The 27,956-nt window shown below is 45.3% G+C and overlaps 1 protein-coding gene across 1 annotated transcript in view; it reads left to right on the forward strand.

Moving 5' to 3' along the window:
- LOC141996992 (peroxidasin homolog) overlaps positions 1-27,956 on the forward strand; it is a 68,304-nt gene that overhangs the window by 16,637 nt on the left and 23,711 nt on the right. Inside the window, exons 3-8 of the mRNA XM_074969289.1 lie at positions 16,190-16,261; positions 16,501-16,572; positions 19,946-20,017; positions 22,189-22,260; positions 25,416-25,585; positions 27,487-27,604. Of these exons, the coding sequence (XP_074825390.1) occupies positions 16,190-16,261; positions 16,501-16,572; positions 19,946-20,017; positions 22,189-22,260; positions 25,416-25,585; positions 27,487-27,604 (576 nt within the window). The remainder of the gene's footprint in view (positions 1-16,189; positions 16,262-16,500; positions 16,573-19,945; positions 20,018-22,188; positions 22,261-25,415; positions 25,586-27,486; positions 27,605-27,956) is intronic.

A 27,956-nucleotide genomic window follows, 5' to 3' on the forward strand; every position in this document is an offset into this window, starting at 1 on the left:
TATAAGCAGTATCTCTGAATGAACAGTGCTAGGGAAGAGGCTATGCTGGTACCATGTAGCTATTGTACCCAGGCCTGTTCCTAATGGGAACTGGACCTGAGTAGCTGGCTCAGGTTTCTGGGCTCTTACTAGCCCTGGATGGGTGGATCAATTGTGCGAATGACAGGGTTGGAGGAAGTGAGCTCTGATAGCCAGAGCCAAACACAGTGCAAGGTCACGTCCCACCTTACGCAGAGCTCGGTTGTCCTGAGTTCTGCCCTGTGCTGTTCCAGTCCTTGGTCTTACCAAGAAGAGCCCGCATTGCTTGGAGCCAGCCTAGGTACTGTGGAAGCTTCTTCTATTCCGCTCTACCAGTGTGCCAGATTTCAGTGCTTCGTGGAGAATAGTGGTAATCCAGCCCTGTGCTTGAGGACCTGTGTCATAAATATAAAGGGAAGGGTAAACCCCTTTAAAATCCCTCCTGGCCAGAGGAAAAATCCTCTCACCTGTAAAGGGTTAAGAAGCTAAAGGTAACCTGACTGGCACCTGACCAAAATGACCAATGAGGAGACAAGATACTTTCAAAAGCTGGGAGGAGGGAGAGAAACAAAGGGTCTGTGTCTGTCGGTATGCTGCTTTTGCCGGGGATAGAACAGGAATGGAGCCTTAGAACTTTTAGTAAGTAATCTAGCTAGGTATGCATTAGATTATGATTTCTTTAAATGGCTGAGAAAAGAATTGTGCTGAATAGAATGACTATTTCTGTCTATCTTTTTTGTAACTTAAGGTTTTGCCTAGAGGGATTCTCTATGTTTTGAATCTAATTACCCTGTAAGGTACCTACCATCCTGATTTTACAGGGGTGATTCCTTTACTCCTATTTACTTCTATTTCTATTAAAAGTCTTCTTGTAAGAAAACTGAATGCTTTTTCATTGTTCTCAGATCCAAGGGTTTGGGTCTGTGGTCACCTATGCAAATTGGTGAGGATTTTTACCAAACCTTTCCCAGGAAGTGGGGTGCAAAGGTTGGGAGGATTTTGGGGGGAAAGACATGTCCAAACTACGTTTCCCAGTAAACCCAGTTAGAGTTTGGTGGTGGCAGTGGTTATCCCAAGGACAAAGGATAAAATTAATTTGTACCTTGGGGAAGTTTTAACCTCAGCTGGTAAAAGTAAGCTTAGGAGGTTTTCATGCAGGTCCCCACATCTGTACCCTAGAGTTCAGAGTGGGGGAGGAACCTTGACAACCTGTAATGGGCACCGGTTAATTTCACACCCATCACATGACACTACTTGTGAGCTACCCACAATAGCTCTCAATGCTGTACTATTATTCTTTGGAGCATCTAGAATTCCAATTAATGTCTGGGGCCCACATTGTAGAGTTACCTAATGAAATGGCAGTCTCTGGTCCAAAGAGCTTATAGTCTGGCAAAAGACAGCAGCTGGTTACAGCAAACAGATGTGGGAAGGACAAGGTGGCAGTGGAAAATTATAATTAAAGTATTAAGCAGTGGTCACAGGAGGCTTTATGGTGACATGCGATATTACCACAATAACTTGTCCTGATGGGTTGGGCAACAGAGCTGTGTGCCACCCTTCAGCGGTGGAATAGGCCATGTGCTGTACATGCCCATCTAGCTCCAGCACATCATACGTTCCAGGAACTTTGTCTGCTCTGCTCCCAGGCCAACTAAAACTTCAACCCCCCCAGGCATGGCTGTGGGTCATTCTCTCGCTTCCCTCCCTTTCACAGTTTTAAAATTAAATTGCAGCTGAATTTAATCCTCCTGGAAGCGAGGGACTCATAATTCTAGCTAGAAATCAGGCAACGTGTGGGCAGGCGCTATTAGGATGATGTATTGATTTTTATATAGCACCTTTCAGAAGGTCAGATACAATGTGCTTGTGGATCCCATGCAATAATCAGTGCACTTTCTGTACTGCTGAAATTCAGCTACATCTGTGCTGATGTAGGGCAGCTGTGATACTAGGCCAGCAATAAAATGCAGCAATGAAAAGGACAGGAAACAAAGAGGGAATACCTATCCAATTAAAGTGACTGGTAAATTAAGGTAGGTAAAATGTAATTGCTGAAGCTATTACTTGTCTAGAACACCAGGACCGATATTCCTAATCTTGCAAATAGCACCATGGGATATGTAAGTACCACGAGCAATCGGGAGAAAAGGCCAACATAGATCTACTTGGTGAATTCATGTCATTTTGCAAGGGGCTCAGATAGGGCAAGGAGGGTGGAATGAATGCCTAGATAGAGACAGAGACACCTTAGACAGACAGGTGTGCATCTTATCACAAAGCCATGCAGACTTTTTCCACACAATCCTGCCAATACACCTCAATCTAGGTGCGATGAGCTGCCTGCTCTTCCAGCCCTGGAGCTGTCCCGAGTAAAGAAAAAAATTCATTCCAAATTAGGTCATGGTTTTGCGATGTGGACAGATGTTTGGCAGGAAGCAAAATGAGACAGCCAAGCTACTTTCAGAGGGTCAATCTGCAGGCTGGCAGGCCTAAAATTGGAAAACACACCTCCTCTTTACTTTGGTAGGCTTGCGTGCAGATCTGCTCTACCTGCCTGACCAGCTACTTGTGACTAGACAGGGCAGTGAAATGTACAAGAATTCTGCTGTTCCAGTCCCTGATTCCTTGGGTTCTCCTTCAGGCGCCGATAAATGAGGACATGTGGTCCAGCCCAGATGGAGAGGGCTAGGATGGCTGAACTGGCCCTCTTATCTTTTTGATTGGTAGCAGCCTCTCAGCTACCTCCTACTGATAAAAGGTTGCTCAGCGGGGCAAACTTTTTAGAATCACGTTAGTGATAAAATATCAGGCATTAAGTGAAAGTGCTGCTAGGTAGTCTCCCAAATGAATTTTCCTTGGCTTAGGGAAAGAAGATAATGATTTCTCTGCCCTCTAGGCAGCACGACTCTGTGTGCATGTACGGATAGGTGTACACACACACTTTTGCATTGGGGTGCCAATGTAACTGATTGCCAGAGTTGGGAAAAGCTACTGTAGCCAAAAGAAATATGAGCAAGCCCTGGAACTGCACATGCGAGTTTCTCTCTGGGACAACCTTACAGCTCACTGTTTGCTATCAAACAGAGGAATGGACTTGCAAATTTCGCCCACTAGAAAACACACTGTAGCCATCTGAAGCAGCAGAAAATGACTAACCAGACTGAGTGGAGAGTAGCTGACCAGCACCTTCACCAGCATCCAGGTAGCACTAAGGGGGAAAGCGTTCAGATGGGAAAAATAAACCCAGGCTAGCAACAGATCCAACAACTTACGGAGGAAGGGGCCCATCCATGTTTCAGCTGCTTCCAGGGTCTTCCTCTGTCTGCCCAATTGCTTGGAACAAGTTGCAAGCTAAAAAGGGCCTTCATTTCTCTTCGCTGAAGTGCAGGCTGGGATAAATATTTCTTGAATCCAACAGCTGGTTTTCAGGTTATGCACACAACAGAGGAGCATAGTGTGTGTCGTGTCTCCCTCTAGTGGCTGGTCCACCTGAGAGGTTTAAGGGTAGTATTGCTACCAAAGACAGGTGTTACTACTTTAGTTCAAGTGGCAGAGACCCCTACTTTTGGTGTTGCCAATCCGAGGTTCAGAGTCCGCTGGCATCCCATGTGGATGGTGCAGAGGAGTGACTGACTTTGCGGACTGACAACGGCCTTTGACCATAAAACCCACTGTATGGCCGTTTTCCCCATCACGCTGCAACAGCCGTGCCTTCCTCTGGCTGCAATGGAATTTCCCAGGTTTATATAAATTAGTGGAAACAGACTTCTTGAAACAAAGAAACAAACAAAGTCGGGGTGGGAGTTTAGTAGATCAGAGCTCTGTGTTACCTAGGCACCCTTACAAAAGTGTGTCTTAAAAATATACAGCAACATTTGACAGGAGGTTTTCAGGAAAGCATTTAAGCACATGCTTAAAACCAGTTGAAGTTCTGTGCTCGGGCTTTAGGCAGGAAGAATGGCACACATGCAGTAAAATCAAGGTGTTGTAATTACGTTGTTGATTCAGCTATTGTGGCCGGGAACTACAGGATAAGAATTCTGGTGGAGGCTTACAAAGGGCAATTAGGTGCCTAATTCCCTTTGAAAGCCAATGGGAGTTGGGTGACTAGCTCCTGTTCCTGCCCCTTCATGACACTAAAGCATTTGGGATTGCCACCATTCCAGATTGGTATGCACAGGTCTGATATTTCACCAGACTGTAACCTATCCTGCTATAGGACTAGCCTGACAGTAAAGCAGAGAGAGAATCTTTTGGGGTTGACATTAAACTAGACCTGGGTGCAATTTTTCATACAAAACTTTTTTTTTTTTGAGTAAAAACTGCAGATTTGGTGACACACAAATGTTTCCCATATTTGTGTCAGTTTCACTGGACTGTTCAGCTGGGAAAAAATGTGAAACAAATTCAAAAAAGAATTGAAACGTGTTGACGTTTTTGAAACAAACTGTTTTGATTTTTCAGATTGTTTCAACACGTCGTTTTGCTTCAATCCTATTTTTAAAAAATCAAAACCATTTAAAAATGGTTGTAATCAAAACAAACCATTTCCATTTTTGTTGAATTGAAATGTTTTGTTCAACCTGAAATGAAAAAGAATGGATTTCCTTTTCGATTTTTTTCAGAATTGCCGGTGAAGAGGACAATCTCAGATATTTGCATAGTTCTAATTGTAACGTCCTGTGGTGGTGGTCAGGTTGCAACTTGCCACAGAGAATGGGAGACCAGGAGCCAACAGCCCTACACAGTTTGGGTGTTTGTCATTTATTTAGTCTGTTTCCTGCAGCAAAACTGAAAGAAGATGTGGAATTTGCTGATGGCTTGTTACAGGGCAAATTTTTGCCCCATGCATCTTTATGGGTTTTGAAGTCACAAAGAAAATGACTTTTTTTAAAAAAACCCATCCCCTGTGAGATTTGTTCTGGATTTTTGTTTCTTGCTAATGTTCTTGATGCAAACATTCTCAAGGGTTTGAGGATGGGTCAGGGTCCATGTGGAGGAGTCCTGAGCATGCAGTGCAAGGCCCAGAGGCTATGTGAGCTGGAGAATTAAATCCTGCTTCCCCACTGTTAAATAAATAAATACATAAAAATGGCCTTCCTGTAGGCTGGCAGAGGAAGGGCAGCAGATTGTGTGGTGAAGTCTCCGCTTTACGTTTCTTTCCAGGCAGGGCGGCTGTGGAATATCGGAGCTGACGTTTGTAAACCCTCCCTGCTAAGGAAACCTTTGTACTCAGAATCTAACAGGGAGTGAGACAAGGAGGTGGGCTTTGAAACTGCCACGAAAGGAGCACACTGCAAACATATTGAGGATCTTTTGGGGCTTCTAAACAGCCTGGGCCGGAGTAAGATTTCCCTGCTGGCTCCAGCCCCTTGCTTTCTTTCCCTGAAGCAGGAGGTTTGATAAACTGCAGTGCTTTAAAAGAAACAAATCCAAGTTAGACTATTGAAAGGCTGCAAGCATAATATGCTCCTAGAGACCCTGTCTAGTGTTCTCGGTAGGGTCCTGCAGCGGCAATGAAAGATTATCCTAAGTTTTCCACCTTGGTAAGCTTTTAGGTCCTGTTGGCTAGCTGGAACTCTTCCAGCCCCGGCTCTTCTGGTCCCTGTTGCATGGCCCATGCTGATCGTTAATGAACTTGGGTCAATACAGAGCCATTCTGCCTTGCGGTGATGAGCTTGTGGACGGAGTTCTCCCTAACATAGCACAATGAGTCTTGAGGGTCTCCCCTTCCCTCCTCCCCATGCCCCTTTCCGTAACCAGTGCCAGTATCAGGAAGTTGGCACAACCCCTCACCTACACTAGCCTTTCACCGCAGAAGATCCGGGACTGCACTGCGGTTAGGTTCAAAGTTAATGCGTTTGATCCCACCTTAGCTCTTAGGCTCTAGAAGTGTTCGTGCCACCCCTCCCTTATATCCTTAACCCTCCCGCCTCGACAAGCCACTACGTGCCACATCCAGGATGACTCGGAAATCAAAGGATTGGGGTGCAGACCCCGTTCTGCTGTGCTGGTTCTGCTGCTCTGCCATGCCCTCAGCCTCCCGTCCTCCCACTCGCTTCACCCACATGCCCCAGCCAGCTGGCACACTGCTCCTCTGCTGGGTGCGGCCGACACACAACTGCAGCTCCTCCCCTTGGCCAAGGCAGCTGCAGCTGCTAGACAGATGCCGGGCAGCCATTCATTCAGGACCCCCTGCACTCTCAGGCCTGCTCAGTCTGCCTCTGCAAAAAGGCACCTGGAAAAGCCCTGCACCCTAAGTCCAGGCCTCACAGACCTGCTGGATATAATAGTCACAGCTGGTCAGCCTCAGAATCATTGCCACGTTTGCAGCTCATGACTAAGGTGCATTGACAGCTGGGCCTTGAGCTGGAATAACAAGGAAGCTGAAGACGATGCAACAGAGAGCTGAATGTGAGAGGTTGCTGCAATTCCCACAGACCGTGCCCGTGGGTACGTCTTTACTTCAGCGTTAGCCCAGGTGATCAGCACCAGGTCTGAGCACCTGGGTTAGCCTAGCTCGGGTGTGAGAAAAGCCCCTACCCAAGTTATTTTGTCCTCAGTGGTGCTGCGCTCACTCGTGTGTGTTGCTGAGATGTCTGGGGGCATATCCCAGGGTTCTGTGCATTGCAAGACAACTGAGCCGCTCTGACTCTTTCCCAGTGAATTGTGTGAGAACTTGTCTGTTTTTCTAGGCACATAGGGAATGGCGGGAAGGCACTGGAGGACAATCAGCACTTGAGAGGTTTAGCCTGCATCCTCACTGGGAAGTAGGTGGGTTACCAGCCACAGTGAAAGTGGCTCTGGGGTCTAACCCTCAGCATGGCCGGGCCAGCTAGCCCACATTGAAAGCACCTCCAAACATGGGTGAGGGGTTTTGTGTGTGGATGGGAGTGGGGGGAGTTAGAGGCAACACCCAAGTAAGAGCCTGGATTAACTGTGCAGTGACAGCACACCCTGTAAGGACTGGGAGTTTGCTAACAAAAGGAACATTGGGTATGTAGTCAGTGCTTAGAAGCTATGGTCATGGGTACTCCAGAGAATCCTAGGGTAGATGCATAGATCGGAATGAGAAGTGGGCAAACACCTCCCGGCAAATGGCAAACTTTTGCTTTTTGCCAGGTTTTCGAACAGGTAAATAAAAATATTCCCCACTTTGCGGAAGGTGGTGACCCTCGGCCAGTGTCCCAGCATAGTGTCACAGGGCTCTGCCACCTGCTGGATGCAATGCAAAACTGAAGACTTGTGCTCGTTAGAGCAGGTTGTAAGAGCTTGCGTTGCAGAGAGGTTCACCTTGGATCATGGATTAATTCTCCCGAGGAGGATCATTCTCTGCCTGACTCAGCCCCTTTGCTTTTTCAGTTGCACATGTGCGGCTTCTGCGCTTTCTGCTCCAAACTGTTGCAAGCTGATCATGGTAGTTAGTTTCCTTTCGCTCCAGAGATGGCTGCGTTTCCAAAGTGAGCAACATCTAGTGTTTGCGTCTATGTTGACAAATTTAAAACCCACTTGTACATTTCATCAAGAAAGATTGCTGCTCTAATGAGAGCTGATATGCTTATATACATGTAAGATACAGTATGTCATTTCATACCTATACCTTTTGGGGAGAACGTGCTTTATTCTTCATATGTAACACAGCATTTGAATCCCTGTTTTAAGGGCTGAACTCGGGGCATCCCTAACTGGCACCACAGCTGGCATGTCCATAATCAGCCTTTGAATGTCAACAGTACGCTTGATTCTGCATAAAAACTCAGAAGCAGACACTGTTCCAGCCCCAAAGAGCATATAATCTGGCCCCACTCCTGGAAGTGACTCCATCCAAATGGACCCTTTCACCCATGTGGAACCTCTTAAAGTCTTCCTGCGTATAGGCCACGAGTGAGCAAAGCACCTAGGCATTAGCTTAAAGTTAAGCACGTATTTAAATCCCATTGAAGTCGATGGGACATAAGCATATGTCTAACATTAAGCAAGTTCTGTGCTTTGTGAAACTGGGGCTAAAGTCACATGCAGGATTGGAGCCCGCATGTATAGACATTAGGGTGGGGAGGTTCCAAAGGCCGAGATGGGAGTTAAGTGCCCAATTCCTATTGACTTGTCAATGAAAATTGGGTGGCTTTGTGCCTTTGACTAGCTTCCTCTATGTTCCCAGTTCCCTGGCCATCTAGCTAACCTTTGCTGTTAGGCTTCTGGTCCATTAAATTAACTAAACGTGATGTGCCAGACACACCACTCCCCACACATAAATTCCAGCTAGCAGGCATGTGCCACTTCTTCCTTGCTCAGCTGTCTAAAGTTACACCTGGCGAGCTCCCTATCACTGCTCTCCTAATTCATATCAGAGCTTAATTCTCTGGAGCTCTCAACAAGAATCCAAACCATGATGTGTGTCAAATGCTCCAGCATGGTTGGTCCTGTCACTTACACTTACCCCGTTCCCCTGTGGGACGCGAGATGGCTCGGGTTATGTTTACCTATTTCCCATTACGGAGTTGCAAGGTTGGGAGGAAAATTTTACGTCAATGGAATGTCATTGCCAATGCAGCTTTATTCCTGGGGGAGGAGGGGAGAGGAAACTTAATTCTTCTTCTCTTCCACAAAATAAGGGCAATTAATCAGGAGTTGTTTAGATGGGAATTCACTGAAGTCAGCCGGAGATCTACCACAGCGTGAGGTCACAATAGGTGGTGTGGAGACTAATAAGTCCAAAGTGTTTTGGACGCCTGATGGAAAGTCTGTATTTGCACATATGAGAGGTTAACTTCCCTGCTTTTGCTCCTCTCAATCCTGTTTTGGTGAAATGTGTTTGCTACAGCCCTGGCTGAGTCTCCTTTAGAGGATGATCACCAGACGGTTGTATTGGGCTCAACCTTCAGATCCCTGTGTTATCAAGATAATTGGCACATTCCTGGGGTGTAAACTTTCTGTCTGGCTCTCCTCCTTGGGATGTGGGGCCCCCAGTCCAAAAGCCTTCTGGCCCCAGACCAGTGCTGAGCATTCCAAGCCACCCACCCAGTTTATGTATGCTCTCCCCAGAGTTCACACCGTGGGCACTCTGTATTACAGAGCTTTGGGAACATGTGACAACATTATTTGTACAGTAGCAGGTGTTTGTGAAGGGCATAGACTCTACTGCTTTAAAATAGGCCTTTGGATTTCAGAATAAAAGGTGTTTGGGGGATGGGTTAGAGGAACCAGAGGGTTATGTCTTGAATTGTCTAGCCATTTGAGGTACTACATAGTACTATTCCTATAACCAAAGAACGTTGGTCTACTGAGAGCTGATTAACTCAATCCCCAGAATGTTTGTTTCTTTTTCTTGTTTGGAAACTCTCCATTCCAGACCATTTTATCAGCAAGAAGGAATTTCTGACGGTACATTGAAATAACTTTTAAATGCAGTTGTAACTTCTCCAACTTTCTTACAAGTATGTACAACAATTGAGGCTGTTCTGGGGTGATGCTTTTTATACCATTATTTTAAATTGATTTTCCGCCCTCCAATGTGCCCACAGCTTATTTACTATAAAGGAGAGAGGGAAAAAAAGAATAAAAAAGGCAAGTAATATTGAGTGTAGCCCATGGCTTGCCAAATGGGAAGAGAGAAGTAACCACGTTAAATCCAAATTCACTATTTTCCCATCATCGAATAGCAATAATATTGTAAATTCTACAAAATAGAAAGAAATGAATAATTTAAAGTAACTTTTCAGTTGTGCTCAGCAAATGTGCTCAACAAAATTTCAGATGCAAAGCATAAAAGAAATTTGATTTTTAATATTCTTGTTAACAGTTATGGGCCTGATTGATTGGTCCTTGTGCACCCAAAACCCCCAAAGAAATTTTGTAGGAATAGGACCTATGTCACTGAGGATACAATTTAGATATTTGGGGCCAGATCCTCAGCTGGTGGAAACTGGCATAGCACCATTTATGATCTGGCCCTTTCTTAATAAGATATCAAACAAATAAACTTTCTGATACTTTTTATTTCATTTCCTTTCCCACAGGGGGTCACTGAGGCACACACAGTTAACTATTTTCCTTTTATCCAATCCTATCTCCTCTAGAACATTTACTTACATATGCTTGTCTGCAAACTTTAGTTTCAGCTTGTTCGTACAAGATTCCTGCCCCCATGGAAATTGGTGGGAGTTTGGGAGTTTTGTCACTGACTTCAGTGGGGAACAGGATTGATCCTTTAGGTCCCATCTTGGCAAACCATCAATGGCCCGGATCTTGCAAGCTGCTCTACATGGATGGACTCCCTCCCTGGTTAGGAGGTCCACTGCCTTGCAGCGCACTGCCCTGCTTAGAAACGGCTGTATCTTTTGGTTTGGTTTTGTTAATTTCAGATCCAAGAATCCTGGCCTTGCTCCATCCAATTTGTGTTTTCAGGGGATATTGCAATGTGTAACCAACTAAGGACCAATAGAACTGTAGTTATTTTTATTCCCTGTCTCTAATGTGCTTGGATCAGCATTGGCTGCTCAGCAGATTACGCTGTACTTTATAAATTGTCTGCAAATAACCTCACTTTTGAGTATGTTCCAGGGCGCATTGGAAGTGTGAGAGTTGGGGTCAGGCCCCTCTGTGCATTAGGGAGGCCTGTGGCAGGAATCAGATATTTCTGCTTCTAATTGATTTTTAATCTCTCCACAGATTTTTGTGCACTAAACAATGGGGCAACAGGAACACGGATACATTGGTGTCATGTACGGTTTGCATTTACAGAGGGGGTTATTTTGCTTTGATCGAGGCAAAGGACTGGCTCAGTACAGTCAGCCAAATAGCTGTCTGGCTGAAATGGGGTAGGTTGAGGTTTTAAACAGCAGCAGAGTTTGGAAATGCAGGGGGTTTCACTCTGAAATTAGCTGCTGAAGTCATTCCAGTTCCAAACACGTTGTTACATTTGTGCCTAGAGACCCAGCCAAAGTCAGGGTCCCATGGTACTAGGGGCTGTACAAAACACAGCACGAGACAGGCCCTGCCCCTACTACCTGGTGGTTACCTGGCAGCCTGCATGAAATGACTTGTTAATGTCCACTGTAGTGGACAGGTGTCCACCTCCCTAGCAATGACATCACAGTTGTTGCTAGCTGGCCGCCTGTCTGGCATTCTCTGAACTGAGGCCAAGGATTGAATAGCCACAGGGACCAACCTGCCTTCTTCCTGCCGGAGCTGATCCCTCCTGCTCAGGATTCAGCCCACTGGCAGGGAAAGATTGGGAAGATGCTCTGCTGCTACCCTGTGCTGTACTTATTCTGTGGGTAAACAGACAACATTATTCTCCTGGGCTGCTTGGACACTTTGTGCCGGCACTCAAGTGTTCAGTCAGCCGCGACACTAATTGCTCTGTGTTTAGGAGCTGTTTCCGCTTTCAGCATGGCTGGCTGTTGGCGCGGAGTATCATAGAATCATAGAATATCAGGGTTGGAAGGGACCCCAGAAGGTCATCTAGTCCAACCCCCTGCTCGAAGCAGGACCAATTCCCAGTTAAATCATCCCAGCCAGGGCTTTGTCAAGCCTGACCTTAAAAACCTCTAAGGAAGGAGATTCTACCACCTCCCTAGGTAACGCATTCCAGTGTTTCACCACCCTCTTACTGAAAAAGTTTTTCCTAATATCCAATCTAAACCTCCCCCATTGCAACTTGAGACCATTACTCCTCGTTCTGTCATCTGCTACCATTGAGAACAGTCTAGAGCCATCCTCTTTGGAACCCCCTTTCAGGTAGTTGAAAGCAGCTATCAAATCCCCCCTCATTCTTCTCTTCTGCAGACTAAACAATCCCAGCTCCCTCAGCCTCTCTTCATAAGTCATGTGCTCTAGACCCCTAATCATTTTTGTTGCCCTTCGCTGGACTCTCTCCAATTTATCCACATCCTTCTTGCAGTGTGGGGCCCAAAACTGGACACAGTACTCCAGATGAGGCCTCACCAGTGTCGAATAGAGGGGAACGATCACATCCCTCGATCTGCTCGCTATGCCCCTACTTATACATCCCAAAATGCCATTGGCCTTCTTGGCAACAAGGGCACACTGTTGACTCATATCCAGCTTCTCGTCCACTGTCACCCCTAGGTCCTTTTCCGCAGAACTGCTGCCTAGCCATTCGGTCCCTAGTCTGTAGCGGTGCATTGGATTCTTCCATCCTAAGTGCAGGACCCTGCACTTATCCTTCTTGAACCTCATCAGATTTCTTTTGGCCCAATCCTCCAATTTGTCTAGGTCCTTCTGTATCCTATCCCTCCCCTCCAGCGTATCTACCACTCCTCCCAGTTTAGTATCATCTGCAAATTTGCTGAGAGTGCAATCCACACCATCCTCCAGATCATTTATGAAGATATTGAACAAAACCGGCCCCAGGACCGACCCCTGGGGCACTCCACTTGACACCAGCTGCCAACTAGACATGGAGCCATTGATCACTACCCGTTGAGCCCGACAATCTAGCCAGCTTTCTACCCACCTTATAGTGCATTCATCTAGCCCATACTTCCTTAACTTGCTGACAAGAATACTGTGGGAGACGGTGTCAAAAGCTTTGCTAAAGTCAAGAAACAATACATCCACTGCTTTCCCTTCATCCACAGAACCAGTAATCTCATCATAAAAGGCGATTAGATTAGTCAGGCATGACCTTCCCTTGGTGAATCCATGCTGACTGTTCCTGATCACTTTCCTCTCATGTAAGTGCTTCAGGATTGATTCTTTGAGGACCTGCTCCATGATTTTTCCAGGGACTGAGGTGAGGCTGACTGGCCTGTAGTTCCCAGGATCCTCCTTCTTCCCTTTTTTAAAGATTGGCACTACATTAGCCTTTTTCCAGTCATCCGGGACTTCCCCCGTTCGCCACGAGTTTTCAAAGATAATGGCCAAGGGCTCTGCAATCACAGCCGCCAATTCCTTCAGCACTCTCGGATGTAAGGAGTAGGCTGGTCCAAGGACTTGACGTCGCTCTGCATCCTTATGGGGGAAAGCAGGCTGTGCATCCTTGGCCATGTCTATGGAACCATTGCTGCCAGCTGTGGAGAGATCTCTTCCAGTATCTGTCTGCATTAATCTTTTCTATCTATCTGTCCATCCCCCTAGCTACCTGCCTATTTATCTGTTGATGTTTTTAGCATGTGATATCTGGGCAGCTCCCAAGAGACGACAGGCTGGATTTCCATGTAAAGTAGAGGTGCAAGTCCATTGACTGTCCATGATATTTGTGCTCCGAAGTCATAGGTGCTATTAAGAACCCCCCTTGAGACCCTGAATTCCCAATAGACCGGCAGTCTCATTTTTTTCTGGCAGTTGGGGCCATGTTTTTATTTTCCCAATGTATTTCTAAACTCTTGTTCTGCTCTTTCCACTCCTACTATTCCTTACCCTCTCTCTTTCGCCTTCACCACTTTTCCTGTCTCTACCGCCTTTGCAGTTGTGAACTGTCTCTGTCAGAGAAGTGAGTTTTCTACTTCCTTGGGAAGGCTGCGAGACTTGCGGTCATTCTAGCCTTCCCCCGCAATGGTGCCAGACCTTGCTCCTGTTGCGGAGAAAGCTCTACATCAGACTCTGGAAAGCTAGACCCTGGAAGGTGGTGTCATCATCATCGAGAGAGCGGTTCTGTAACTTACTCAGGGTCAGTTCCATGCAGATCCTGGAAAATTAGGACCAAGACTTTGAATATAATCCAGTAAAGTCTATGGCAAGCCAAAACTGTGGAAAAAGCGGCATTCTCTTCTACACCATCAAAAAAGCAGCTCTCTGCAATGAAGGAGCTCCCAGCAGGTAGTTCCACTGCCCACCCTCTTCTCCACTTCTATCCACACCATGCAGGGCAGCACTTTCCAAAATAAACTTCTCAGCCTGTGACATTTGCAGTCTGAGCCATTGTGCTGTAAACTTCACGTAGCCTGAGGCTGCTGTGAAATGTGCCGGGCCCTAAACACCAACTGAATGCATCAGAAGGAGCAGTGCAGTCCAGCAGCCCAGATGAGTGGTTTCCCATCTTGTGTTCAAGAGTGACTTACAAATAGGCCTGGAAGGATGAGATTTGTGTCGGTAAATGTTTATTTCACCGCGCGCGCACACACCGATGGGAAAAATATTTCCTTTGATGATACTCGAAATCTTACAAGTAAGAAAAATGCTGCTTGAGAACTTCTTAGAGTTTGTTTTAAGGATATTTACTTTGTATGTTTTGACAGGTGATGTTGAGAATTTGTGTATTGATGGTTATAAAGCTTTAACTTTTTGAACCTCATCTACTGTCACTAAATAATTATTGTGTGCAACCCTGTTTTCTGATGTGCTCCCATCCCCCTAATTTCTTGCAACTGTGAAAAATTGGAAAAAATCCTTAAAAACCAATATTATAAAAAAAAAATTAAATTCTACCAAAACTACTTATAAACTATTTAGTTTAACTGAGGTTGCTTTTGTCTTGACTGATTGCTGATCAGATTTGCATACCAATTAGATGTGCGGTTGCTGTGACAGCACACCCAAATTGGTTAACTGTGCAAACAAATATACCTTTTTGGTCACTGGCACATGCAATCATTCATTTGCCTGGATAATCATAGAAATTGCACGTGCAAATCAGATGTGCATTTGCATGGGCAATGACCTCTGTAGCTTTTGTATTAAAATCTGACTCCACGCTCACCAGAAAGAAAATATGAATAGCCTCATATGTCAGGACGATGTTCTTTACTTTTCATTTTTATATGTTTACCCTTAAATTGTTTAGATCACAGAACAATTTGTTGCCATTTTATAATTATTTTTAACCTATGAAATGGTGTTTTATTTTGCTCTGTGATTTGTGCTCTTATGCCCTATCAAAGCTTGTCCTACTGGAAGACTCACCGTCTAGTATTAATTAACACTAAGGATTGGGAGAGTGTCTCATAAAAACCACAACACTGCAATTCATTTTTAAAAATTAGGACAACTTGATGCCTGAATGAAAATAACTGCAAGGGGCGCTAGTGGGGGAGGGCTCTGAGTTACTACGGAGAATTCTTTCCCAGGTGTTTGCCTGGCAGGTCTTGCCCACATGTTCAGGGTCTAACTGGTTCCATATTTGGGGTCAGGAAGATATTTTCCCCAGGGTCAGATTGGCAGAGAGCCTTGGGGGTTTTTGCCTTCCTCTGCAGCATGGGGCCTGGGTCACTTGCAGGTTTAAACTAGTGTAAATGGTGAATTCTCTGTAACTTGAAGTCTTTAAACCATGATTTGAGGACTTCAGTAACTCAGCCAGAGGTTAGGGGTCTGTAACATGAGTGCGTGAGGGAGGTTCTGTGGCCTGCGATGTGCAGGAGGTCAGACTAGATGATCACGATGGTCCCTTCTGACTTTAAAGTCTATGGGTCTAAGTGAAGGTAACGATATGCCATTGAGGGTTCAGTTTACCTATGGCCTGGCGCTGAGAGTTCTTAACGTATCTGTACACTACAGCTCCACTGCACAGCTACGGCACTGCAGCTGCGGCACTGTAGTGTAGACGCGTCCCACGTTGGGATTTTTCTGTTGATGTAAGTAATCCACCCACCTGTCCAAGACGTCGGCGCTAGGTCGATGGAAGAATTCTTCCATCGACCTAGCCACGTCTACACAGGGGGTTAGTGGACCTAACAAAGTCTCACAAGCCATGACATTTTTCACAGCCCTGAGCCATGTGGCTAGGTCAATCCAATTTTTAAGCGTAAGCCAAGGCCTTCGGAGGCACCTGGGGACAGGCTGTAATCTGTAGTGGGGCAGCTACTGCAATTGCACAAGCTTTGGGCTTATCTCCATTCAGAAGTTAAATTGGTGTAACTATGTCAGGGGAGTGGGTTTTGTTTTTGTTTTCACCCATACGGCTAGACCGTCCAAGTGTGGTTGCAGTTATACAGTGTAAAGGTGTACTTAGATTGGCATGGCGATTCCCTTTCCTGTATGGGAATAACTAGAGTAGCATAAAGCACCTTTATGCCAATATAACGGCATTTAGAGGGGAAGTACTGGGCTAATTATACAGCCATAACTACTTTACACTATAGACAAGGCCTTAGTTACTACACTCTACAACTAAGACTCCTCAACAGGTATCTGGGCTGTCGTCAGAAACTTTACACGTCTCGGGCGTATTGCATTCACGTGTTTGTTTTTTCCTTCTGGTTTTGAACAGGCTGCTGAACAATAATTTGATCAAACAAATTGCAAGAAGGTCCTTTGAAGCTCTGCAGAACTTGAAATATCTGTGAGTTGGCCCCTCTAAATCCTATAACATCCAATAGCTTCTATAACTCTGCTAGTCAAGTGCATACTTTGTGTGGCCAGATCTTCTAGATGGCACTGCCATAAGTATATCCCAGCTCGTTTCCAATGAGAATGCTCCAGCTGGGTCCAGCTTTATAGCTCTTTTCTTCATTATTTAAATACAGCAACATCCAATTATCCTAATGCTTCACATTTCTCTGTTCTCCTCTCTCCCCAAAGCTACCTGTACAAAAATGAAATTCAGAGTATCCAGCAACATGCCTTCAAGGGGCTCCATTCTCTGGAACAGCTGTAAGTACAAAAGAGCTCTGTTTGCTGCTTGGGAATATGATTCCCTTTAGAAACCCTCACTAAGACACCTCTGAACTGCTACACATGGCACTTAAGACTGTGATGACAGGACTTCAGGAAGGGTTGGTCCTTCCACACTGACTGGTCAATGCTGAAGACTGTTCTTATTTTCATTCAGTTGCCCATGGCCCCAAGGGATATTCCAGCAGCTGGAGATCCCTGTAGTGTAGGAATGCTCTGGCCATGTTTCCCTTTCCCTCCTTGTCCCTAGACAGTTTCCTCGTGCTGAGAGGTGATGGGGAAGTGTGGGAGCCACTAGAAGACCTTTATCCTAAGTGGGGCAGATCTTTACAGAGCAAGGCCCAGTATCTGGCCCTTTGTTTGAATTTTGGGGATAGGCTCAGTTTTTCTTTTATCCAATCCACCTCATCTATTGCTGGAAGTCAATGTGTGAAGCGAACAGGCAGCTGGGAAAGTTGAGTATCTATAGCAATTGTCAATATTGTGATGTTTGCATGCATTAAAATTTCTGCTGAAGTCCAACTTTAAGGTACCATAGAAAGTCTTTCAGACCATGCCTCCTGGGATGCCCCGGGACGAAGGGAGCCTACATTCTGCTTAGCCACTGGATCCTGGAACAATGATGTTTCAGCATTCTGTAATGATGCCCTCTCTGGCCATAGTTAATTGCTCTGTTTGTCAGCTAGAGCACTTTTTCTTTCCAACTGTCAGCACTTCACGGCCAAAGTGGTGTAAGAAAATCAAGGGGTAAAGCATCCTCGCAAGTTGGGATGGCTTTGTGCATGCACGTGGGGGGCGGGGGTCATGAAAAATCCCTGATGTGGGTGCGCATGCGCCCATGCACAGTGAGGAATTGTGAGCATGGAAGGCAGGAGGACAGAAAGTACTTGAACATGCTGGCGGCTACAGCCAATGGTGAGTCCTTTCTGCCTTGTGCATCATCACCAGCAGCCAAGGTTCTGGAGCTGGAACATAACTGGCTACTTTGCTGTATGAGGAACAATAGGATTCAACTTGCTCTCTGCAGTGCTGACAGTACCAAATGTATCTGATACCTTTTCCTCATCAACAAGCTCATCAGAAAGGTTGAAAAGAATCCTGGGGAGCAGATACTGTCCGTGCTGTAGTGTAAGGCCTCTTTTTAGAGATGCGCTTCTGGCCACAACCACATTTTAACAATGAACAAACCAGATTTGGTGTCAGAGGGATAAAATCCCCCATCTGTTTCCAATCCCTGAAACAGGCTTTTCTCCAAGCAAATTGGCCTTGCTCAAATCCATCCCACAAGCCAACTTTTCAAGTAAAACTAAAACCTGTTTGATGGATAGTATCAGCTGCTTTCCTCTGGAGAAATAAAAGCACGCAACTGAGACTTATTAAAACACACTCCAGGCTATAGAATCTGAGTCATGGTGATTTGGTCTTTATTCTGATAGCCAATCTTCTATCATGATTCATTCCATTATGAATGGGACAGCTGCATGCTGGCTTATGCAATCGTTTCTCAAACCAGTTGGATGCAACTGGTAGAACATAGACTTGTAGAGTTATCGGGGGTCACCGCTGGAGCTATACTTGGGTGACGTAAGGGGAGGAGGCTACTCCTGCCACTTTGATATTTAGGTATTTTTCCTAATAATTTCAGAGCAATGCTAAGGTTGTGGGTTGATGTAACAGCTCGTGGGTAGGGAGGGGGTGGAACCTTGATTATCCCTGTCTCTGTTCATTTGTTGTCATGTGCTCCTTCATCCCATCCATGCAAAACGCTCCATTAAAACCCTGTACCATTGGATGGCAGGCGTGACTTGGAATGTTAGTGGAGCCGAGAACATCAGCCCAGAATTAATACGTTTTGGCAGAGCTGGGTTGCTCGTGTTAAGCACAGGTCAAACTTTAGCCACTCCATTGGACCACCCCCGCTAGGGAAACCCTTCCTCGGTGCCACGTAAGGATGGGTTGTCCCCACTTCCACTGTCATTGTTTGACAGGTTTAAACTAGAATCAGTGGTAGATTCTCTGTAACTTGAAGTCTTTAAACCATGATTTCTTACCTTCAGTAACTCAGCCAGAGGTCATGGGTCTATTGGGTGGGTGAGGTTCTGTGGCCTGTGATGTGCAGGAAGGCAGACTAGAGGATCACAATGATCCCTTATTGCCTTAAAGTCTATGAGACGGCTATCCTGACTATGGTGGGGTGTATAATCCCACACCAGCAGGGAAGGGATTAAGGAGCTGCTTTGGGCTGGAGTAGCTGCAAGTCATGCCAGGAATGCAGGAGGAGTTTAAAAGGTGGAAGCTCCACTCAGTAGGAGGCAGCCCAGGAAGGGAGCAGGCTGTTAAGCTTCCCCGCTCCCCAGAAGATGCCTGAGAGCATGTGGAACCTCTGCCCTCACAAATAGGGAGCACAGACTCCCTGAGCTAAAAGGGGGAAGAGATTTTATCCCGTGACTTGCGCTGAAGACCCAGCGGACTCTGGGGTGGACCTTTGGTCCCATCCAGGGCCCCTTTGAGGAAAGAGGTCGATCTTCTGGCTAGCACTGCCTTCAGGTTTTCCTTTTTCTTTCTCTTTGCCCTTTTGTTTAACTTTGACTTTGGGTTGTTTGTTCATCTCACTGGAGACCCCACAAGGGGGAGAGAGAGCCAGAAAATCTCAGCTGGAGGGCTGAGAGCCCACTGCCACGAAATCACCGCAGAACGCTTCCATTACGCAGGCTGGACTTATGCGAGTACACTTTCCAAGTAACATCCAAACGGGGCGCTCTGATGAGGACAGATCCTTGACACCAACCTTGTGTCTTCAGGGTGTTGGGGGGCCCCTGTGTAAGGCTACTTCTCCCCTTCCCCCAGTCTTCCAAAGGACCGCCCCATACACATGCTAGGGAATGCTTTAGGCAGCAGGAGGGAGGTGGGGAAAGCCCTGTACTGTTGTAGCCACTAGCTCCAGTGACAGCAGCTTCAGAAAAACCACATAAAGCTCAGCCTAAGTTAATAGGGTCTCCCACCGAAGCTATAGTACAGTAAGTTGGTGGTGGTGTTTCTAGAGCTAAGGGAAGAGCTTTGAAAGTCTGGCCTATGGGGTTTTTTATCGTTCAGTATGGCAGAAGAGTTGATGGCTGACAGAAGTTTCTTGGAATGGATCGATACGGCATGATTTCCCAACCCGGGCGGGTTTTGCACATGCAAATTGCAGATACAAATGTGAAGACCGTCTTCTGAAAATCTGCCCTGGACTGTGCACTGGCTGATTGACTGGTGGACATTTGTCTGGATCACTCTCCAGTGGTGAGCTATTGTCCAGCCTCGTAAGTCAGTTTTTATAACACCGTCCCTTCTGCTTTTCTTTTTGTGCCAGTTACCTTCATTTCAACACCCTGGAAGTCTTGGAGCCAGAAACCTTTAGTGACCTGCCCAAACTGGAAAGATTGTAAGTGAAGAGGAAGGGGGACTCCCTTGCTCACAACACTCTTGACTTCTCATGGTGTGGCCCTTTGGAAGAGTTTCCATCTTGGGTGATGGGCAGGAAAGTTTCTGGAGCTTTAATTTCAGGATCTGATTTCTTCTGCTTCATTTCCATGGAGCAAAGCCGGGCCTCTAAAATTAAGGGAGACCTGGAAATGAGTTTCCTCAAATCAGAAGACTTTAGGTCCTTGCAAAGCAGAAAGGTTGGTGAGAATATTAGGGGCTCTTCCCAGGAGGTATTCTGTGCATTCTGACACACACAACGGGCCCTGTAACTGCCAAGCCATATTAGAATTCTGTTCCTGTTCACTTCTTTTCAGGTCAACATTAGTCAACTCTTGGCATCAGTGCCGGAACGGGGTGGGGGGAAGGCAAGGGGCCATGCCCCCACACACATGGGCATAGTTTGGAGGGGCGGGGGGGGCTTTGCCCCCCACACTGCAAGCCTTGGGCAGGCTCGGAGCAGTGCCAGCAGGGGCTGCACTTCCCGGTGGGGGAGCTGATCACGGTGCTGCAGGTGCCAGAGAGCGGCTGGTGGGAAGGGCAGGAGGAGGACAGGCTGCGCGGCTGGTTCCCAGTGAGCTGCATGCAGCTGCTGGAGGTAGGAGACCGGCTGCACCAAGTGCTGGGGAGTGGGGGGCGCAGGGGTCTAGGTCCATGAAGGAGTGCAGGTTAGGAGAAAAGGGGGCTCAGGAGAGATTAGGGGAAGGGGTGCAGGAATTTGCCTTGTCCCCTCCCCTCTGCCCCCCCCACTTCTACAAAGGTTCTGGTGCCCTTGATTCTTGGGCAGTTTGCATGAGAAAATGAGGGGGAAATGCAGTCAGAGAAAAAGATTACAAGAAAAATGTGTGTAATGCCCTGGAATGGCTAGAGAACTAAAGCTTTTTCTTTCCTACTCCCCAGTACTACTTAAAGGAACAACATCAAAGCCAGAATAAGTCAAGTGGAGGTTCACATTCCACATTCAGTTCAACAAGCCCTCTCTACACGGCAAACAAATGTGCTTTACATCCACAAACACTAGAAAGAGGCCCTGAGAAAAAGCCAGGATTCAAACATCCCTGAACTTGAGGATAATTAGGATCTGGATCAAGAGGTTCTAGCTGATCTTTGTAACTCAACAAACTAAAACCATGGATCTAAATTTCAGAGAAGTTAAAACTCGGAATTTAAACTTCAAATCCAAATTGTGAGGCATGGCTGAACTCTAGGGCACCCATGCATGCATCTCACATGCTAGGCTGCCTATGTCTTCCTCTCCTGTTCCATTGGTTAATACAGTGAGTTACTCACTAGCATCTGTCAATTTTCCTTTGTTCAGAATTTTAGATATGGCTGCAGACCCTCCCAGTAATCTTAGACTAATTATTCCATCTTGCTCCCCCCTCATGCATACTGGTGTTAACTAACTTCCTGTTTTTCTAAGAACCAGGAGTCTTGAACCATATGTCTCAGAACCCAGAGCTGAGCTTTGGTTTTATCTAGAAATAGGCCAATGATCTGGTTATGGATCTGCACTAGATTTAGGATAGGGTTTGGGTTCAAGGTTCTGTGCATTCTAGTATCAGGTTTGGGTTTAGGTTTTTAAGGGCACTGGGCTAATATGAGATGTTCTCATGAGATGTCTGCCTCCTTGAATTGACATCTTATAGTAATGGCTGCTCTCACGAAATTTCAGCAGTATCTGAATCCATGCTCAAAATAAGTCCCTTCTTGTTTTTGGTCTGAGCTAGAACCAAAATGCTAGGGATGGGTCCAAGGCTAGAGATTCAATCTCTTCCTCCCTGCCCCTTGCAGAATTTGAAGTGGTTTTGATTTAAGAATCTGGTTTGGGGGCTTTTTTATTTCAAATCCTGAGTCACTGCTTCCAGTCCATATTCAGCATTTGATGTTGCATATTGCATTGTGTTCACTAGCAAATTAACAATATCCCTATAGCCGCTAGAGAGTATCAAAGTATCATACACACACACACACTAAATTCTGCACATCAGCAAAGTTCTGGTGACCACTCTTAACATTTAAAGTGAGCCTTGACCTGGGACGTTATCTGTATAGGGTAGAACTCTGTGTAACACTTTGGCACTCTTTGGCACTCTGTGTAACACTTTGGCACTCTTGATATCCCCATTGCAGATTCTTGCACAACAACAAAATTTCCAGAATTCAGCCAGGAACCTTCTCTCAACTGGAATCCCTCAAACGGCTGTAAGTGGACGACATTGCCAGCAAAGAACAATTGTTTTGTCTTTTATCACACGGCCAGGATCTAGAGACCAATTGGACTGGCTGGCAAAGGTTCCAATTAATGTAGTTCTGAGACAACTGTTATGTCTAGTACACTGTTGTGGCAGCCACACACAAGAGAAGACTTAACCAGTTAGTGGTTTCTTCACATTGGTGTCTGAAATTGCTGTAGTGCCTTCTGCACAATGCTGCAGCTGAGGGTCCCTCTTAGGGCTCAGTCCTACAAGGTGCTCAGTACCCTCCACTCCCATAGCGTGGTTGAGCTCCTCCAAAGCCCATTGAAGTCAATGAAATGACTCTGCTTGTTAGCCATCTTGGATTCCTTAGATCGATACACGCAGTGAAAGGAGAAATACAGCGGTAAGAGAAGTCTTTTAGTATTTTTTTATAGGGACTTGGGGTATAGCCTTGTGCTTCACTACACAGCCAAGGAGCATGGTTATCTTGCAACAAACACAAAGCTTATCATGTGGGATTCTTCACTTAACCTGGCTTTCTCCTGGTTTTCTCTTTCTTTCACTTAAAAATCCATCGGACCTTAGAACTGTTTGTTGTTATGATCTTAGGAAATGAGCAGGGTGAAAAGTTTTGTGCACAAATCATGGGGTTCTGCCATAATTGAAAAATCTGCGGTAGGATCATGTTTCCCCATTCCGCTGCAGCCTTCTCTACATTTGCTGCACACAAAAACTCCTTCTCATGTTGCATCATAATTAATTAATTAATTAATTGTAAGAAGTTGTAAAATGTTGCCCAAGAGTCAAGGATGAGTGAGATGTTTGCAAAATGTGCTTACATGGTGTGAATTTTTGTACTATCAAATATTGGTTTAATGAAGCATTGTACCCTTTTTCGTTTTTCTTATGCAATTTTCACAAAGTGAAACCCCAAGAACCTTCCACAGCTGAACTTCCAAAAGGGAATGTGGTATAGGGTAAAGTTTTCTTCGGTGTCCGTTAGCCCTGCACCTAGAATTGACCCTAGTAATGAAATCTGCAGGGAAGAAAGGACAGGATGAACTCAGATATCATTACTCCCGTCTCCCAAAGGTGGGGCATGGGTTATAGAGATGAAAACTCCTCTCCAGTCATGGCAGCATATGCTATACAGCATCTAGCATTGGGGGTACCAAGCAACTGATCCAAAGCATGTTAAAATCAATGGGAATCTTTCCACTGGCTTCAGTGGGCATTGGTTTAGACCTAAGAACTGGAACGTTAGATTGGTAATGTTATTCCCTATATAGTAATCTGAAATTTTATACCTCTGCTCTCCTTTGTATGGGCACGATACACAACCACAAACTGTGTAGATGTAAAAATGTGTCCATAACATTTGTGCTTGTGTTCCCACAAATGAATTGTGGACACCAGTATTGGTAGCTGGACAGTTAGTGAACTGAATTTCTAGTTTCAGGCCAGATAAAATAGGCAATAGGTGCGTATTCTAACTATCTAGGTATAATTTGGAACGAACAAGCAGGGGGAGCTAAAACAGGATTTCTACCTTCAGCAGTTAATAGTAGAACTGAACAAAAACTGGAATTCCCATCCTGCAGGAAATTTTGATATTTCAGCATTTGTTTTTATCCCAAATCGAGACACACAGTTAAAATTAGATCTGGTTGGAAAAACTGCCAGGGAACCATTTTCCATTAGAAAATGCAGTTCAGTCAAAATCAAAATGCTTCAAGAAATAGTGTCAATTTTGCGGCTGATTCATTTCAGGGAAGAAAACAGGAGGGAAAGTGTTAAAATGTCGAAACGCCCCATTTTGACATTTTGGAATGAAACGTTAAAATTTTTTAGTTTGAATATAGAGAGAGATTTGAATGAAGTTTTGAATCAACTTTTTGATTTTGAATGTTGTTTATTTTATATTGTATTCTATGTGATAACATAAAATAAAGTAGAAATCTTAACTAATTATTTTGATCTATCCAAAATATTTTTTCAGAGTTTTCTTTTGCAGAGAATTTCTAGATTTTTGGCTGAATTGGAATGAAAACAAATTTTGAAATCACAAAATCCTGAAAGAAACAAAATTTCCATCTTCTGCATAGCTCTAGGTGAAATATTAAAATTTTTCATGGAATGAGAAGTTCTGAAATATTTTAGTTCTGAAAATGCCAAAATGAAATATTTTGGCATTACCAACCAAAATGAAACACTTTGACACTTCAACTTTCATTTTGATTTGTTGAACTGACCCGAAACAAGATGTTTCAGATCACTTCAACATTATGCTGTATTTCCCTATGGTTGTGCATTTCCTCTTGGGGGTTGTAGTTTAATTTGCTTGATGACCCATTCTCCCCTGTGAGTCAAGCACCCTGGCTCGACTACATCTGCCATGATGCACCACACTATTCAATTAGAGGGGACACTGGATTGCATCATGGGAGAGGTTTAGATTGGATATTAGGAAAAACTTTTTCACTAGGAGGGTGGTGAAACACTGGAATGCGTTACCTAGGGAGGTGGTAGAATCTCCTTCCTTAGAGGTTTTTAAGGTCAGGCTTGACAAAGCCCTGGCTGGGATGATTTAACTGGGAATTGGTCCTGCTTCGAGCAGGGGGTTGGACTAGATGACCTTCTGGGGTCCCTTCCAACCCTGATATTCTATGATTCTATGATTCTGGTCAGGGAGTCCAGCCCGTAGGACAGAATGAGGGTGTGAACTACAACTCCCATGAGGCAATGTGCCACAATAAGGCTCCAGTTTAGCATTCAGTTGACTTGAAATGAAACACTTTAGGTCAGTACAACAAACCAAAACATTTTGATTTGGGTCGAACCAGCTCTAATTCATGGTGTCATTGAACCAATGTGTATTTATCAGAAGCACTGATAAATTGAGGGCCAGATTTCCAAAAGAGCTCAGCCCTCAACAGCTGCCATTTTAGGCACCTATACAATAGGGAGCTGTTGGATGCCAATAACTTGTGAAAATCTGCCCACTTCAGTTAGGTCCCTGGGCGGGAGCTGTGAGCTGTTTTCAGAATCTGGCTGTGAGTCTATTTCGTAGTGTAGCCCAAACCGTTGTGTATGTTTGGGGAAGGTGATTGGGAAGGGGCTGGGAGATTAAATAACTTTTCTTTGGTCCACGTCTCACAGACGGCTGGACTCCAATGCCTTGCTCTGTGACTGTGACTTGATGTGGCTGGCCGAACTGCTGAAGAAATATTCTGAACAGGGCAATATTCAGACAGCTGCCACCTGTGAGAATCCAAGGGAATTACAGGGCCGGTCCATCACCACCTTGACAACCCAAGAATTTAACTGTGGTGAGCATGCTTTTATTATTAAATCTATTCACCCAGTGATGCTCAGTTCTGAAGTCAGTGGGATTGCACCGGTGTAAACAAGAAAGGGGGTTGGCTCAGCATCTGTGGTTTTTTTCTCCCTATGGTCCTGCTTTGCATCCACTTCCACTGCTGAAATGAGAGAGGACTAATGAGGTCAAGTGACTTGATCAAAGTAACATACTGGTGGTTGACAGCACACTTAAAATTTATGCCCAGGACCCTTCTGGCCACTACTCCTTTTCTCTAGCCATTAGACAACACTGCCCAGGTCAGTTCCTTTTCAGCACCAGTGCTGCAAGTAGGAAGATGAAGACTGGTGCTGTCAGCTTTCCAGGTGAATAGACCATTCACTTAAGCTAAAAGAGCACCTCGACTGCAGTCAGTGTTTCTTTGCATATGGGCATCAGTAGAGGCGTCCGTAACCTTAGTTAAATACTCTGTCATAGGTACCGTATCAACTGAGCAATAAGATATATGACATGAGTGTCCCATCAGGGCATGTCTCTTTCACTGTAATAGTGATAGGTCCCGATTCAGCAAGGTACTTAAGCACATGTAGGGTGACCAGATAGCAAGTGTGAAAAATTGGGACGGGCTGGAGGGTAATAGGAGCCCCCATAAAAAAAAAAGCCCCAAATATCGGGACTGTCCCTATAAAATCAGGGCATCTGGTCACCCTAAGCACATGAGCAGCCCCACTGGTTTCAGTGGGACTCCTCATGGGCTTAAAGTTGGACACAAGCTTATGTACTATGCTAAATCAGGGTCAAAGGCTCCAGAGCACGTGCTTAAATTCATCCCTATTCAGCAAAACAAGAACTGAAGCATGTTTAACTCCCATTGAAGTCTACAAGACATGAGCATGTGTTTTGCTGAGTAGGGATGGACTGCTGCATTGGGGTCATAGTGTGTAAGCCCATTTTGTAATATAAGGGGTAAGGCCTAGGATATTGTACCCATATTTTCAGCCACTGGGTCAGAACTGGCCTGGGATTGCTTGGGGTGGGGGAGGGGGTGTGATTTATTCATCTCTAGGCTTGGTCTAATTAGGCTTTAACTTCATCCTACCCTGGAGTTCCCCAACAGATGTATGTTAGGTCAGTATACACTACCTTATACAAATGCCTGGCAGTTACAGGAGTTGAATTGGCCTATGGTTTTCCCAGAGTTCTGTTCACTCATGCTAGGCTACCTCTCACAATACCCTCCAATAGTACCACCCAGCATTTCGCATACGCAGATAGGAAACTGTCAAAGTCAAGGTACATTCGTTTTATGGCTTAGTACAAGCTGGGAAGGTGCTTTCACGGACCGACACCTGGAATGCTAGCATCCAAAACAAAAATAAGGAAGGGGCAGAACAACAAGTTAAGGAACGGAGACAAACTGAGGGGTTGGATTTTAGTGACCTGTAAAGAGTTTTGTAACTTGTTAAATCATTGTATAAATACTCCGAGCTGAAATGTGTAACTGTGGGACCACAGCTTCTGTAAAAAGTGAATGTATGTAACCACGCTGCATGAGACGCTTCCTGGAGACTGGTATCATATGCAGGGGTGAAAGCAACTTAAAGGACTTACCGGTACGTCGGAGTCCTGAGCAGGGGGCATGGCCTCAACTGGAAGAGGCAGGGCCTTTTTATACCCTGGCCCTTTAAATCGCCAGCCTGGGGAAGCTGGTCCAGTACGCAGTACCGTACTGGCTTACTTTCACCTCTGATCGTAAAGAATCTTTTTCCTGTACTATGTTCTTACTGGCTTTTAGCAATAAACCTGACTAATACTGGTTATGATACGTCATAATGAACCAACGTGTGATCAAGCAATTGACTATACAATTTATCAACGCTAGAGTGGGTTTTGGTAAATGGTGTTTTTCAGAGAGGCCTCGCATCACCACCGAGCCCCATGATGCTGACGTCAAGTTGGGAAACACAGTTTATTTCACCTGCAGGGCAGAAGGAAACCCAAAGCCAGAGATCATCTGGCTACACAACAAGTGAGTCGCGCACGTAGGCCCTGTGGGAGTGGCTGCTTCCATCAAGCAGCAAACTCCTCAGTTACTGCCTGTGATTACAGGAGTCATTTCACACAAATTAGAAATGCATGTTTCATTAATCGTATTTACCTTCATTTTAGTAACACTCTCCAATGAGCCTGTCGATAAAGTGCTGTCTTCGTCTCCATTTGAAATGTCTTCCCAGGGTTGATACTTGCCCATAAATGTACTTTGCAGGCTGAAAGAAGTGGTCTCTCAAAACATTTTATTCGCCTTTTGGTGTGCTTGGCGCCACCATGTTTGTGATATATTAACCGCTAAACTGCTGTCTCCTGTACTTGGTTTGTCCATG

Source organism: Natator depressus, chromosome 13 (assembly GCF_965152275.1).
Source record: "Natator depressus isolate rNatDep1 chromosome 13, rNatDep2.hap1, whole genome shotgun sequence".
Taxonomy (NCBI): Eukaryota; Metazoa; Chordata; order Testudines; family Cheloniidae; genus Natator; species Natator depressus.